The following is a 16657-nucleotide window of genomic DNA, read 5'->3' on the forward strand; positions in this document are numbered from 1 at the left end:
GTAAGTACCCGGCATAAACAAGGTTTGTTTACAAAATATATGCAATCCACCTTAAAAAGTTCTCAATCCATTATTTGTGCCTTCAATCAAGAGATTTAGTTACACCCTTTTCCTTTTTTCTCCCCTCTCCCCTCTTCTCCCCAGCTTCTCTCTTTCTCCCCATATCTCGAGTAAATTGCCGTCAACTTTAGTGTGGCGGTCTTTGGTGGAGGTTCTTTTGGGAAGTGGTTTTTAGAATTTTCAGTGAATTGGAGGGTATTATCNATATATATAAACAACAAAATATAATTTTTCTACTATTTTACTACAATTTCGTAAATATAATGTATATCATGTCTTCATCTTCTTCTTCGAGGCCAAAATCAACTCTATTCTTCACCAAAACACCCTCAAAATTGAGATATAAACTCGAAATCATATTCCTAGTTGTTTGTAACAACACCCAATCCAAACAAATAGTGGTTTTTGAAAACCCAAATTCGAATTCAAAACTTCAAAGCTTTTTAACGGCTGTTAATGGTGGAATTGCTGATCTCTTTTCCTTTGCTTTACATTACTGAAATTAGTGATTGAGAGATAGAGAAAGACGTAGAGAGAATTCTCAATTCTTTGCAAAAACACCCAATTCAAACAAATAATGTTTTTTGAAAATCCAAATTTGAATTCAAAGCTTCAAAGCTTTTTAATGGTTGTCAATTGTGGAATCGTGGGTGATACGTGGTGGAGGGGGTGGGATGTGGAGAGAGAAACATGGGGGGAGTGGGAGATATGTTAGAGTTATTTTAGGACACTAATTATTATCATTAATTCCCTTAAAATGTACATAAATGGTAATTGGGTATATAAAATATAATTATAGTAAAATTTAAATAGGGAGAGTAATATAATTTCATATAGTGTATAGGAATGTAAAAATTCCAAGACAAAAATAGAAGAGCCCAAAAGGATGGGAGTAAAATGTCGTTATTTATTCTCTAAGGGCCGAGGATAAATTTTTCTAAAAGGTCAGGACAAGTATGTCCAATATCTAAAAAAGCACCATATATTACATGCTAGCAATTTGAACGAATTCGACCATATTCTAGACGAATGTGGAACATGGACAACGTCTAAACAGAAATTCGGAGAAAGTTGCCACCTTCCTCTTCTATCTCTCTCCAGAAGCTTCCCTGTTTCCACTATATAATCACCTAATCTTCCCTCAAAATCCAAAACTCACAATCACAAAATCCCACATCCAAAAGTATCTCAAGATCATTGTAACCAGGTCAAATCAAGAAGAGGAAGATGGATTTCAGGCTAATGGGTATCGACGCACCACTCTTTCACACTCTCCAGCACCTTATGGACGCCGCCGGTGAAGATTCCGACAAGTCCGTCAACGCCCCATCGAGGAACTACGTACGTGACGCTAAGGCAATGGCCGCAACACCAGCCGACGTGAAGGAATACCCAAATTCCTACGTTTTCGTAGTGGACATGCCGGGGTTGAAATCCGGAGATATCAAAGTACAGGTGGAAGATGACAATGTGCTGCTGATAAGTGGAGAAAGGAAGAGAGAAGAAGAGAAAGAAGGGGCTAAGTATATTAGAATGGAGAGAAGGATTGGGAAATTCATGAGGAAATTTACTCTGCCGGAGAATGCGAATACTGATGCCATTTCTGCTGTTTGTCAAGACGGGGTCTTGACTGTTACTGTCCAGAAGTTGCCTCCTCCTGAGCCCAAGAAACCCAAAACTATCGAGGTTAAAATTGCATGAGATATTAGAGTAGTTAATAATTACTCTGTTTTCTGGACATGGGATTGGGAAATGCTCTGTTTTGATGGTAATAAAATGGTAGAGATCTAGGAGTGGTGCTCTTTCCCTCTGTTTGTCTTTAATATTTCCCATGTTTTTTGAAGTATGATGAAATGTGAAGAACTAAATGTCTAGGTGTGCTATCTCTTGTTTACTGCAAGGGACATGCTACTACTATCCAGTTTTGTTTCTTCGACTACTATCAATATAGAGAGCGCAATTGTTCCTATCCAATGCATAAGTGCAATTATCTCATTATGGAGAATGCAATTTCTTTATGTTTGAATTCCTTTATGTCTATGTTTGACGAAAAATTGCAAGCCGTTGGATAAACTAATTGATTTTGTTTAATGAGGGATTAAACCCAATTAATGATAATAGCTCAGATCTATAAAGGGCAGTAGTGAGAGGAGATTAAATATGGTGTGCATTCAATGTCTCAAAATGATTAATGATGAATCTATTGAGCAATTGAGGTGGATAATTTCTTCTTGTGACAAGGATCAATGATAGATAAATAATAGAATATTAAGACCCTTCTCGGATCTGATGGATAAGTGTGAATAATAGGCAATCGAATTTCTTTAGAAATATAACGTTTGTATTTTATCTAGAGAGTGTGCTTTTCAAAGAGTGTTCTTATAAGAATATTACATGTCTTTCATTTTATCTCTGTATCTATTTATATGGGACATACCCCTAATCAATCCTAAAGTACAAGTACAGAGAATATTCAATGGAATATTCTCCTAAAAGATCCTATTACAAAACTAACCGTTACTGTTGCTCCTGACATTTGAGCTAGGGCATCATTGGCTGCCCGACTATGGAAATTATGTACTCACTACTAGAAATTCGCTAAACACCGACCAAAAAGACCGATCAAAGTTAGTCGGTTATGGTCAATTATCGACCAATACGCGTCCATTTATGTGTGGACGGTGTTTTGACGGTCGGAAAGGCTTACCTACCAAAGTTGATCGAAAATTACCGACCAACGTTGGTCGGTATGCTTGAAACGACCATCTAACACTGTAAATGACTTACCGACCAAAACTGGTCTGAAACATATTTTATTAATTTAATACCGACCGAAGTTGGTCGGTGTATTAAATTATTAATTTTTATTACCGACCAACTTTGGTCGGCATATGAAAATATGTTTTTTTTACAAAATTATTAAAATTAAACAAAACTGACCAACTTTGGTCGTTAATGTAAAAATATTTTTTTTTAAATAATTAAAATTAAATATTACCGACCATCTTTGGTCGGTAAGCTCAACAGTGCAGGAAAAATATCGACCAAAGTTGGTTGGTAATATTGAATTCTGGGAATTCATTGTTCATTAACCGACCAATTTGGTCGGTAATATGCAATTAAATTTTTGTATTATTATTCTCTGACCAAAGTTGGTTGGTTTTTCTGGGTTTAATTTTGGCATAAAATGCCTGTTTTGGTAGCTACACCACCTGCCAGCATACCAATACCCCCAATTCACTTCATAAAACCCCTAATTCACCCCAAATCATCGACATATCTAACAACAACAACAACAACACAACAACAACCAAATATCCAACAACAACAACCAAACATCTAATAAATACTTAAAAATTAACAAATTAAAGTTCAATTGAACATAACAATCCAAAACCAAGTTAAAACTAATTACAACAAGTTCAAAATTGTTCAATCTAATTCAAAACTGGTTCTATTTGTCTAGCTCAAAGTATATAAAAGTATTGGTCAAGGGGTGTTTTGTACAACATCATCATCATCGTCTGATGAACTTTCATCTACCAGACGGGATAGAGAACGATTTTGTGGAGGACGGGAGGAACGATCACGGGGAGGACAGGAGGAACGATCACGAGCAGGACGGGAGGAACGATCACGTGAAGGTCGACCCTCTGGCGATGACTCACGAGATCGGGGCAACGGAAAAGCTCCAATAGATAGGAGAGTTCTGATCTGAGCTTGCATGCCAAGGAATTGAGCATCTCTAAGTCTTTCTCTTTCCTTTACCGTTTCTAGCTCGGATGTGAGCTTTGTCACTATCTCCCGCATAGCCGAGAGGCTCTCCCTTAAGTTGCTCGCCTTGCGAGGAAGTCTCTATTCCTTGCATTCTACACCTATAGCGATGAAATATTTTAGTAGGTAGCCCCCATATACCTTCCACCATCTTGGACCGCCAACAACTCCAACCATATTCTTTCAGCATCCTCGTCTGAAGGTTGGGAGCCAACTCATCAGATGGATGACTACAAATGAATTCCTCCACGTTACTTTGGTAGCGACCCTATATTATTTTAAATTAAATTAGTATTTCAAAATTCTTATAAAAGTAAATTATAACACTTAAAGAAAATTGAAAGCTTACATATGCAGTCAAGGCCCGGTCCTCGACCCACCTATCTTCACCCCCCTCTTTCTTCGTCTTTACAATATGCATCTCCTTGAATAGCTCATCGTGGCTCATTGGACGCCCCAACTTCTTTTCCTAAAAATAAATTAATGTAGTTAATAAAAAGAATAGATATACTTAGAAAAGTAAAATAATTTAATCAATTACCAATTTTCTTTTTATTGTTCGTAGGCTGATCGCACCTCTAGTGTGCAAGGAGCATCCCTTCTCAGATGCGCGAGCTTTCTTTCCTTTTCCGCTCATCTCTAAGAAATCAGCGGTAGGCCATTTTCTTTGCGAATCATTTCATAAATTCTCAAGTAACCAGCCAAGCCTCTTGTTCTTCTTTCTAGCATCTGAGAAACTATCCGCCAATCTCATGCAAGCTTTATGATGAAAATTTGCAGCCACTTTCGCGCTATAGCGGTCTTCCCATACACACTTGCTCTGTATTTCAAAAGTTAAATATTAGATGGAAACATCATAAATATAAATTATTAAACTGCTTAAAAGAATATTTATACCTTAAATTGATTGAAAATTTACTCCTTCAGCGAGAATGGGAAATCAACCCAAGTCGCATAAGGGCCATCATAAAGCTTTCTGATGGCATTAGTGATTATCCCTGTAGTCTTATTACCCGGCCTGAACCTGCAATTTAACAATAAAAACACATTAATATCTTAGTAAAAGTGTTACAAAATAATAGACGCAGAAATAACAAATAACTCTTACCCATCACCCTCAGGGACTATGATGATCCTGCCATATTGATCATAATGCACTACCTCGTCATCATCATCCGAAGCATGTGTATCAGAGGCATGTGTAGACGGTGTAGGGGGGTCAGACCTACTGCCTCGCAGGCGAAGCCTTGAAATAGATGGAGTTGATGATGAAGATGGTTGCGATCCTTGTGACTGCGACATAGCTGGATGCGACCCAAGTGGCTGTGTTACTGATGGCTGTGACCCGAGTAGCTCTGACATGGATGAATGTGATCCATGTGGCTATGATATGTAGGGATGTGATGTAGATGACTACGATGCAGATGGCTGCGATCCACGTGGCTGTAAGGCAGCTGGATTGTATGTCGGATGTATAGTCCTATGGCCCTGTGATGGAAGACCTGGTGTCTGGATGAAGGTGTAGGGCTCGTGATGATGTGGTAGCTCAGTATAGCCGTGTGGTGGAGGATACGACATAGGCATCTCTGAAGAGGGTGGAAAAGAGGGAGTATTATTATCTACCCTCCTCTTTCCCTTCCTAGCCTTTTCTCGACCCGGAGAACTAGTAGGGTCATTGTTACCTTGACCCTCGCCTGCCATCTGCATAATATAATACATATTTAGATTGAAACATATAAGAAACTAGCTATAAAACGAGAGTGCTTTAAAAAACTAACTTTTTAATCCTCATCGACGTATTGTTCCTCGTCCGAGAATTCTTCGTCCTCACTTGTTTGAGCTTCATCAGTTGATTCTTCGTCCTCATTTTCTATAATTGTTACATCATTTATATCAACTTCTTCCAATATGCGTTCAGGATGTTTCAAATCAATTTCTAATTGATCGTCCACTATTTGGTGAACACTAGAGATATCGTTTTGATATGAAACATCTAACACATTCTTGACTTCCACCCTTCCTACATGCTTAGTTTTATTACAACCCACCAATCAGACTTATTCTGCCGCGATGGATAAGGAGCATAATACACTTGCCAAACGTTATGTGCAACTATGAAAGGATCATAGTGATCATACTCCCTCGTATGATTAGCCTCAATTATGTTGTATTGGTGAGTGTACTCTTGTACCTCTTGTTGGATTTGGGTCAAACCACTTGCATCTAAAGAGTATCAATTTCTTATATGGCCAACCTGTATATTCTAGTTGTAATATTTCTTTAACTACACCATAATAATAAATATCTCCAACTTGGTTGCCATCACCACCTTGAACCGACACCCCGTTGTTGTTGCTATTTTTATTTTTAGAGCAATCCTCTATATGAAATTTATAACCATTTAGACATTATTGTGACCTAAAGCCCAGGTCCCCAAGATATATCTTTCAAAAATTGACTTACACCATTATTTGGATTATTTACCTACATAGTGTTAAAAAAAATTATAAGTTAGCACAACTTATGAATCAAATAGCGGGAACATCAGAAGAACATTATCCGGATAAACTTACAAACTGTTTGAACCACGTATTAAATCTCGTATATACAGCATCATGGCCAAATTGACCCACGAAGTGGCTGTGACACATCAAATATTTTTAGTTGTTGCATCAATATGTAATCACAGTAAATTTTACATTTTGATAACTAATAAATCAATACTTACTTGAGAAATGGTACAATTTCAGGACAATTTAGCAACACATGAAGTGTAGCTGACTTGTACTCCATATCACTCAAACTTCTCTTTCTAACATCCTTAGAACATCGTCCTGGTTGTTTGAATATGAACATTGGTGGATATAATGGATCATTCACACATTCGACCGTGTGCCTATTGGGCCTATTCCTAGAACATGTCACGTTACTCTCAAAATAATAAGAACCAAAATGTGCAATTTCCTTTGCAAGATAGGCTTCGCATATAGATCCTTCAACCATATTCCTCTACTTAAAAAAATGTTTGCATTTGCCAATTGTCCTACATAATGTCATGTTAGCCAAGAACATTCAAATAAAATAGAATATTACATCAAACATATAATATTACCTCTCAAAGGGATACATCCATCTGCATTGAACAGGCCCTCCAAGTCGTGCCTCGTGTACAAGGTGCATTGGAGGGTGTTCCATCACATCAAAGAAACCACATGGAAATATTTTTTCCATCTTACTAGAAGTTACACGAATTTTCTGGTCCATTCGAAGTAGGTTTTCTTCCCTTAATGTGGTAGAACACAAGTCTTTGAAAAACAAACTAATCTCTGTGATGGGTTTCTAGATTCTTTCAGGCAAACCACAAAATGCAATAGGCACTAAGGTCTCCATAAAAACATGACAGACATGACTTTTCAAATGGCTCAACTTCCCTACCTCTATATCTACTTTTTTTCCAAGATTCGACGCAGAACCCTCAGGCATCTTCAATTTCGTAACCCAATCACAAATTTGTCGTCTTTCCTCCAAAGTGAATGTGTAACTTGCTTTGGGCTTGAACACCTTACCATTGTTTGCTGTCTGCAAGTATAATTCAGGTCGCCTGCAAGATTCTTGTAAGTCCATTCTAGCCTTCGGGTTATCTTTTGTCTTACCATGACATCAAGGTTGTGTCGGAGAAGATTATCCTTCCAATAAGGCAACTCCCAAAATATACTCTGTTTCGTCCAATTATGAGAATGTCACGACCCGAATTTCTCACCCTCGGGAGTCGTGATGGCGCCTACTCGTAGAAGCTAGGCAAGCCACGATCTTAGAAATCATTAACTCCTTTTGTTTTTAATTCCTTTTTAACCAATTAAATTACCGGAAATAAACAAATAAATTACAGCGGAATATGAAACTTAGAGGAAGTCTTAAATGAAATATAAAACCAAAATATCCTGAAGACCAACACATGCCTCTAACCAGAACCTGGTGTCACAACATCCACGGTCTGTCTAGGATTACTACAAATAAGTGTTTGAAAGAAAGAACATAGTCCGTCTCGAGTACACATGACAACAGAACATAAAACCGAAAGAAGAGACATCGAGCCTGCGAACGCCAGCAGGGCTACCTCGGAGTCTCGGACTGAAGGATAGCTCCCAATCTACTGCTGATGACCAAATACTACTCCGGCACCTGGATCTGTGCAAAAGAGCACAGAGTGCAGTATCAGCACAACCGACCCCATGTGATGGTAAGTGCTTAGCCTAACCTCAGCGAAGTAGTGATGAGGCTAGGACCAGACTACCAAATAAACCTGTATAGATATTCAATATATTGCAAAAAATAAACAAGAAATAAGCAGTTAAAGGGGAGGGGGTACATGCCTCGGGGAAACAGTTCAACTTAGCAGAAACTAAACAAATGTGAAGGAACAGTACAGTATCTAAAACAATATAATAACACTACTGTTGCGGCGCGCAACCCGATCCATTTGTGTATATATATATATATATATATATATATATATTATATATAATTGTTGCGGCGTGCAACCCGATCCAATAAATATAATATATCTGTTGTGGCGTGCAACCCGATCCAATAGTATATATGTTGCGGCGTGCAACCCGATCCAATATAATATATGTTGCGGCGTGCAACCTGATCCAATATAATATATACATATAAATTGCTGCGGCACGCAACCCGTTCCAAATATACAGCTCACAGTAATCATGACAAAAATTCCGGCAAGGGATTAACCATAAAATACTCTATCCCGTCAAGGGAACTCAACAGTACAAGTATATTCGTCCCGGCAAGGGAGAACCAGCTATAACCAATCTCAATTCAACTCCTAATCATCTCCATTATCACCATTTCCAACTCATAAATAACTTCTACGAAAATAAGCTAATCCTTTACTCAATACCACGGATCTACTCACTATTTCAACCATAGTATTATTCAAGAATACAACAAATATCAATTTAAGACTCACGGTCATGCTCGACACCGACGTATAGATACTCGTCACCATGCCTATACGTCGTACTCCACAAGAAACACATAGCAAATATGACTCAACTCCTAATCCCTCAAGCTAAGGTTCGACCAAACACTTACCTCGATGCCTTGAACACAACTCAAGCTTCAATTATAGCTTTACCCCTTGATTCCACCGCCAATTTGTTTGTATCTAATCACAAATTACTTAGTTACATTAATAAACACTAAATGAATCAACCCCAATGCATGAAAATGAGTTTTCCAAAGTTTTACCCAAAAAGTCAAAAATCGCCCCGGGGCCCACGTGCTCAAAACCCGAGGTTCGAACCAAAACCCGATTACCCATTCCCCCACGAACTCAAATATATAATTTGTTTTGAAATCGGACCTCAAATCGAGGTCCAAATCCCCAATTTTTGAAAAAATTAGGTTCTACCCAAAACAGCCAATTTCCCCCATGAAAATCTTTGATTTTAACTTGAAACCATGTTAAAAGATGTTAAAGAGTGAAGAAATTGAGTTAGAAATCACTTACCAACGTTTTGGAGAAGAAAGGTTGTTTGGAAAATTGCCTCTTATGTTTTTAGGATTTTGAAAAGTGAAAAATTACTGAAAATCCCGTTTATTTATACCCCTCTGAGACCCCCTGTGCGGACCGCATTAAATGGACCGCGGCCGCACAGGCTTACCTGAAGGCCTGCAGTTTAGCACCCTGTGCGGATCGCACAAAGCCAACTGCGGACGCACAGCCTTCACCGCGCCCCGCACAAAGGCGACCGCGGCCGCACTGGACCCTCCGCGGTCGCACGCGATTTCTCGCGGACCGCATTAGAGGGTTCAAGAGACCCGCAACTCCTGAACCTGCAACATCTGATTTTTCTAGGCCTAAGGCATACCGAAACCCACTCGAAACTCACCCGAGCCCTCGGGGCTCCAAACCAAATATACACACAACCTCAAAAACATCCTACGGACTTATTCGTGCGATTAAATCACCAAAATAACATTATAACCATTGAATTAAACCTCAAAATCCATGAATTCTTTCAAACTTCATAAAACATCAAATTTTCCAATTTAGGTCCGAATCACGTCAAACGACGTCCGTTTCTTACCAAACTTCACAGGAAGGACTTAAAACATATATAAGACCTGTACCAGGCGCCGGAACCAAAATACGGGCCAGATACCGTCGCTTTCTAATCAGATTTCATTTCCAATTCCCTTAAACAATTTCAGAAAATAATTTTACTAAAAAAATTCATTTCTCGGGCTTGGGACCTCGGAATTCGTTTCCGGGCATACGCCCACGTCCCATATTTTCCCACGGACCCTCCGGGACCGTCAAATCACGGGTCCGGGTCCGTTTACCCAAAACGTTGACCAAGGTCAAATTTATTCATTTTAACATCAAAACTTAACATTTTCACAGAATTTCATATTTAAGCTTTTCGGCTACGCGCCCGGACTGCGCATGCAAATCGAGGCGACTCAAAATGAGGTTTTCAAGACCTCGGAGTCATAGAATTTAATTAAAAACAGGTGATGACCCCTTCGGGTCGTCACAGAGAAACACCATATCCGGGTAATCTATAAGGTGGAGCCTCAGTAACTTTACTGAAGTTCTGGACCCTCTCCCAAGTTTCCTCACCTGAAAGTATTGGAGGTGGAGAATCATATTCCATTTTATTTTTTTTTGAATGCATTTTTTATCCTTCTAAACTCATGATCATGAGGCAAGAATTGACGGTGACAATCAAACCATGATTGCTTTCGGCCATGTTTCAAGTGAACGATTTACCATTTTCCATGCAGTAAGGACAAGATAGCTTCCCAGCAGTCATCCACCCAGACAACATTCCATGCGCAGGAAAATCGTTAATAGTCCACATTAAATTAGCACGCAAATTAAAATTCTGCTTGGTTGATATTTCATATGTTTCAACATCATCATACCACAACTGTTTTAGCTCATCAATCAAAGGTTACAAATATACATCAATCAAACTTTTCGTATTACGTGGATAGGGGATAATACAATTTAAAAATATATATAGACTAGTCATACATAACTCAGGTGGTAGATTATAAGGTATAAGAAAGACAGGCCAGCATGAATATGATGTCGCAGATCTAGAAAAAGGCGTAAAGCCATCCGCACACAAACCTAACCGAATATTCCTTGGTTAACTAGCAAAATCTGGATATGTCCTATCAAAGTGCTTCCAAGCTTCTCCATCTCAAGGATGACACATGACACCAGGTGGTCTTCTATTTTCAAAGTGCCATCTCATATGAGGAGCAGAACTCATCGACGCATATAACCTCTTTAACCTAGATATAAGAGGTAAATAATGCATCGCCTTGACAGGGACCATATTCCCGCTGGAAATCCTCTTGAAACGAGGCTTTTCGCAAAATTTACAACTGTCTATAGTTGCATCATCTTTATAATATTACATGCAACTATCTTCACAAAATCAATTCTCATTGACGAAAGTCCTACCTTAGAAACCAATCTCTTTGCCTTATAGAAATCACCAGGTAAGTTTATATTAGGGTCAACTAGTTCACTCATAAGGTCAATGAAAAAGCCCATGGCTGCTTAAGAAATATTCCAATCAGATTTGATACTTAGTAATCTAACTACAACAGACAGCTCAGAGTGCGGACTTCCTTCACGTAGTGGACGATTAGCTTCATCTAACTGTTCATAAAAACGTTTTGCATCATCATTAGGAGTTTGTTCAACATTTTCATTGGCATCACCCCCGAAGTGCATCACAAAAGCATCCGCAACCATATCCTGAATTCTAGAATCAAGATTTGTATTCTCCACCGACCAACTACTTTCACCAACAACCATGTTATGAAATATTCCACGGCTACCATCGATCTCTCCATGATTAGTCCACACAAAGTAATTCTTTATAAACCCCTTCCTATAAAGATCAAGCTTAACTTCCTCCAGTGTTTTAAACTCCATACAATCACACCTGACACAAGGGCACCTAATTACTCCTTCACTTTGGTACGGTGAAAGTGACATTGCATGTCTAATAAAGTCATCAATCCCTTCTACGAAATCCTCCCGCAATCCCCGCCGATTAGGATAATTCCTATTGTACATCCAAGTACGATGTTCCATCTATACAATAAAACAAGAACAAATCAATTTATTCTACAATTATAAATTAATTAAATCTTTTTTAGTTAATTCAAGATAATTACTTTTTCCTAATTACATCAAAAATTAAATTATATTAAATATAATTAATTATGAACTAAAAGTTCAATTCTTATCCTACGAGTTTAAACATAAACTAAAAGTTCAATTTATATCCTAGAAAGTTCAACTCATATCCAAAAGGATCAATGTATATCCTAAAAGTTCAATTCATATCAAAAAGGTTCAATATATATCCTACAAGTTCAATTCATATCCAAAAAGTTCAATTTATATCCTAAAGGTTCAGTTCACAAGAACAAATCCTAAAAACTAAAAGCTCAATTCATATCCTACGAGTTTAAACATAAACAAATCCTAAAAACTAAAAGCTCAATTCATATCCTAAAAGTTCAATTCACAAGAACAAATCCTAAAAACTAAAAGTTCAATTTATATCCTAAAAGTTCAATTCACATCCAAAAAGTTCAATTCATATCCTAAAAGCTCAACCCATACCCTAAAAGTTCAATTCACAAGAACAAATCCTAAAAACTAAATTCAATCCAAAGTTAATGATTCAATTGTAACTAAACTATTCAAGACAATACAAACTCAACATTCAATTTATACCATATGTAATCACTTCAATTAAAACAAGACCTAAACCCTAGATTTCAATAAAATGCAATGTTAAATAATCAACTGAAACACTAATTAACTAATTCATAACTAATTAACAAAACATTAAATTTATACACAAAAGAAATAAGTTTTAATTCAAACCTAGAATTTTTAGGTGGAGAAGGAGAGGCGGAAGGTGGGTAGTGACTAGCAGCGGCAGCGGTGACAGCGCGACGACGACGACAGCTGGGCGGTGGCGACGCAAGGTGGGAACGTGATTTGTGTCAGGGAAATAGAGAAGGAGAGGGGAATGTATTGAGTGAGGAGTTAGGAAAATTTGGAGAAGAAAGATAAGAGAAATGGGGGGAATCCCGTATTTCAGATCTAATTTCAGAATTACCGACCAAAGTTGGTCGGTAATTTTGGTCGGTACATTAAGTGTTGATCGTTTGACCAAAAATCGACCAACTTTGGTCGGTTTTTTATATAGAAAAAACTAAAGTATTTTTTTTGTGTGTTTTTTTTCTTAAAATATAAACTATAAAAGAAATATTATAAACTATAAGCATTTATTTTATTTAACTATACAATTATTATAAATAACTATAAACATAATCTTTATAAATAATTATATTAACTAGTTACTTGTAATAAATTATAATAGCATCTGTCTAAGTAAATTTTCTAAGTTATAATTAAGTATATGAGTAATTTCTCCACACACCCACATACACTATATTGTAATTGATGCTAATGACTTCTTTTTTCATTCGTTCATCACTAATAATGCATGAAATAGATTAATCGATATAGGTCGAGACATTTTATTTTTACTATTAATCGATATAGATCAAACATTTTATTTTTAATTCATCGATGCATCTAAGTAAGTTATAAGTCGATGAATCAATTTACAAATAGATATATTTGATGATAAATTATATATACTAATTAGATTATTGTTTCTTCACAAGTCTATCCCTAAAACAACCCGACCCTGTGGTCCTAGTGCTTCGTGTTCTTATATATACACGGCTAGTCTTATATATATATATATATATATATATATATATATATATATATATATATATATATATATAGAGCACACGCTTCGTTGCACTACTTTAACTACATATATAGCATGTTATAGTATATGTTAGTGTATTCATTATTTGTATTACAAAAGTGTTAACGGATTACATTTATATTATTTAGATAGTAAATATTTAAATTAAAAGTTTGACCATCTTTGACCTATTATTTTAAGGCAAAATACATAGTTTACCCATCGAACTTACACCGAAATCCCTGTTACACACCTTTTTTTCATGGGAAATCTTTTACACACTCAACCTTTTAAAAGTGTGTCGAAGACACACCTATTCGGTGTTTGACCATTTTTTCCTCAGCCAAGTGTAGCCACGCACCAATAATAATTTAACACGTGTTATTGACTTTTTAAATAAAAATATATTTGAATTTACACTTATATCCATCTTCTTCATCTTCCCCAAGCTATACCACCATGGCTGCCCCCCCTCGTAAGTGAGTACTTCTGCACCAGCATCAACCATGAAACATTCTTTTTTTAGTTTCAAAATTTTTTAAAATATTTGTATGACATTGAATTTCTATCATCATTACCAATTAAATATTTCCCTAAAGTTATTTTTATCATCCTTGACCTAACTGATATAGAGTACCAAACTATTTACACCAACAACAATAAGACCAGAAAAGAATTAATCAAAAATTTCAACCCATCAATGGCTGAAATGGAAGAAACTCCACGGTACCCACAAATTCTCACGACACATTCGAAGAGCTCCATGAATTTTTCTTTCAGATTTGGCCACCCACCAAGCGCACCCGTGACACAGTCATTCAGCGATTCACTATGTTGAATGTAAAACTTTAATTTTTTTTATCCTTCTTTAATTCTTGGCAAAAATATTTGGTGGTATGGTGGTAGAAGAAGGTGATGGTGCAATAATTGGAAGAAGATGAAAAAGACTTGATAGAATTTTTTCTAAAAAAGAAAGAAAGTAATTTAGAAAAATGAAAAAATGACAAGGCTGGAAAAGTGGCGTCAAAATGAGACTTTAGACATAAAATTTTAATTGTCCACTCGCCACTTATGTGTGTATAACACGCGAGTGACACGTAATAAAATTGGTGTCTTAAACACACTTTTGAAAGGTTGAGTGTGTAAAAGGTTTCCCGTTAAGAAAATGTGTGTAACAGGGATTTCGGTATAAGTTGAATGGGTAAATTATGTATTTTGCCATTAATTTAACTCATTTACTTAATGCTAATAACTTCTTTCGTTTCTTTAATTTGTAATCCATATATATATATATATATATATATATATATATATATATATATATATATATATATATATATATATGTTGGAGATGTTTAGTATTAATTCTTCTATTTTCATTCATTCATCACTAATAATGCATGACATAGATTAATTGATATAGGTCGAGACGTTTTGTTTTTACTAGTAATCGATATTGGTCAAACGTTTTGTTTTTAATATTCATCGATGCATCTAAGTAAGTTACAAGTCGATGAATCAATTTACAAATAGATATATTTGATGATAAATTATATATAATAATTAGATTATTGCTTCTTCAAAAGTCTATCCCTAAAAGAACCCGACCCTGTGGCCCTAGCGCTTCGTGTTCTTATATATATATACGGCTATACCTATATACACACACACACACACACACACTTCTCTGTAATACTTTAGCTATATATATAGCTTGTTATAGTATATGTTAGTGTATTCATCATTTGTATTACAAAATAAAGTGTTAACGGATTATATTTATATTATTTAGATTGTAAATATAAAAGTGATTCAAAAGTTTGACCAATGTTGATGTGACGACCCAAAGGGGTCATCACTTGTTTCCTTACTTATTCTGTGCTTCTGAGGCCTTAAAAACCTCATTTGGGGTTGCCTCGATTTTCGTGCGCGGTCCGGGCGCGTAGCTGGAAAGCTTAAATATGAAAATTCTGTGAAAAAAATGCTAAATTTTGATATTAAATTGAATAAATTTGACTTTGGTCAACATTTTGAGTAAACGGATCCGGACCCGTGATTCGACGGTCCCGGAGGGTCCGTAGGAAAATACGGGACTTGGGCGTATGCCCGGAATCGAATTCCGAGGTCCCAAGCCCGAGGAATGAATTTTTGTGTAAAAATTATTTTCTGGAAATAATTAAGGAAATTGGAAATGAAATTTGATTAAAATACTGTGGTATCGGGCTCGTATTTTGGTTCCGGCGCCCGGTACAAGTCTTATATATGGTTTAAGCGCTTTCTGTGAAGATTGGTTAAAAACAGACGTCGTTTGACGTGTTTTGGACTTAAAATGGAAAATTTGATGTTTTATGAAAATTTGGAAGAAATTATGAATTTTGAGGCATAACTCGATGTATATGATGTTATTTTGGCGATTTGATCGCACGGATAAGGCCCTTGGATATTTTTGAGGTTGTGTGTATGTTTGGTTTGGAGCCCCGAAGGCTCGGGTGAGTTTTGGATAGGCCACGGGTTGCATTTCTAGACTTTGAAAAAATCTGGTATCTCTGATCTGCAGAGCTCATCGCAAATGCGAAGATGGGCCATTGGCAGCTTGATCGCAAATGCGGCCTTTTCCTTCGCAAATGCGGAGGTCCAGCCTTCGCAAATGCGAGACCTTTTCTCGCAAATGCGATATCTTCCCATCTGGCCTGAGTTCGCAAATGCGAACATGTTTCTTGCATTTCCCATACCTGCAGGGTTCGCAATTGCGAACCCTGTTTCGCAAATCCCATATCCGCAGCCCAGCATATTTTATACTTAACCGATTTTGAACTTTATTTTTCACATTTTCTCAAACTCAAACACCCATAAGCGATTTTTCAAGAAATCTTTCTTCTCCAAATCAATTGCAAGTTAATTCCTACTCATTTCTTTCAATCATTAACATAGTCTAACATGTTTTCCACTTAAAATCAATGATTTTCATG

The 16657-nt window shown here is 36.7% G+C and overlaps 1 protein-coding gene across 1 annotated transcript; it reads left to right on the forward strand.

The window, feature by feature from the left end:
* LOC109236242 (17.3 kDa class II heat shock protein-like) lies at positions 1093-2034 on the forward strand. Its single transcript, XM_019402439.1, has one exon. It carries the CDS (start codon positions 1288-1290, stop codon positions 1759-1761), a length of 474 nt encoding a protein of 157 aa, XP_019257984.1. The 5' UTR covers positions 1093-1287; the 3' UTR covers positions 1762-2034.

Source organism: Nicotiana attenuata, chromosome 12 (genome assembly GCF_001879085.1).
Source record: "Nicotiana attenuata strain UT chromosome 12, NIATTr2, whole genome shotgun sequence".
In the NCBI taxonomy this organism is placed as follows: domain Eukaryota; kingdom Viridiplantae; phylum Streptophyta; class Magnoliopsida; order Solanales; family Solanaceae; genus Nicotiana; species Nicotiana attenuata.

What these genes read in the sequence shown, in the direction of transcription:
- LOC109236242 (XM_019402439.1), top strand. Translation starts at nt 1,288, where the DNA reads ATGGATTTCAGGCTAATGGGTATCGACGCACCACTCTTTCACACTCTC.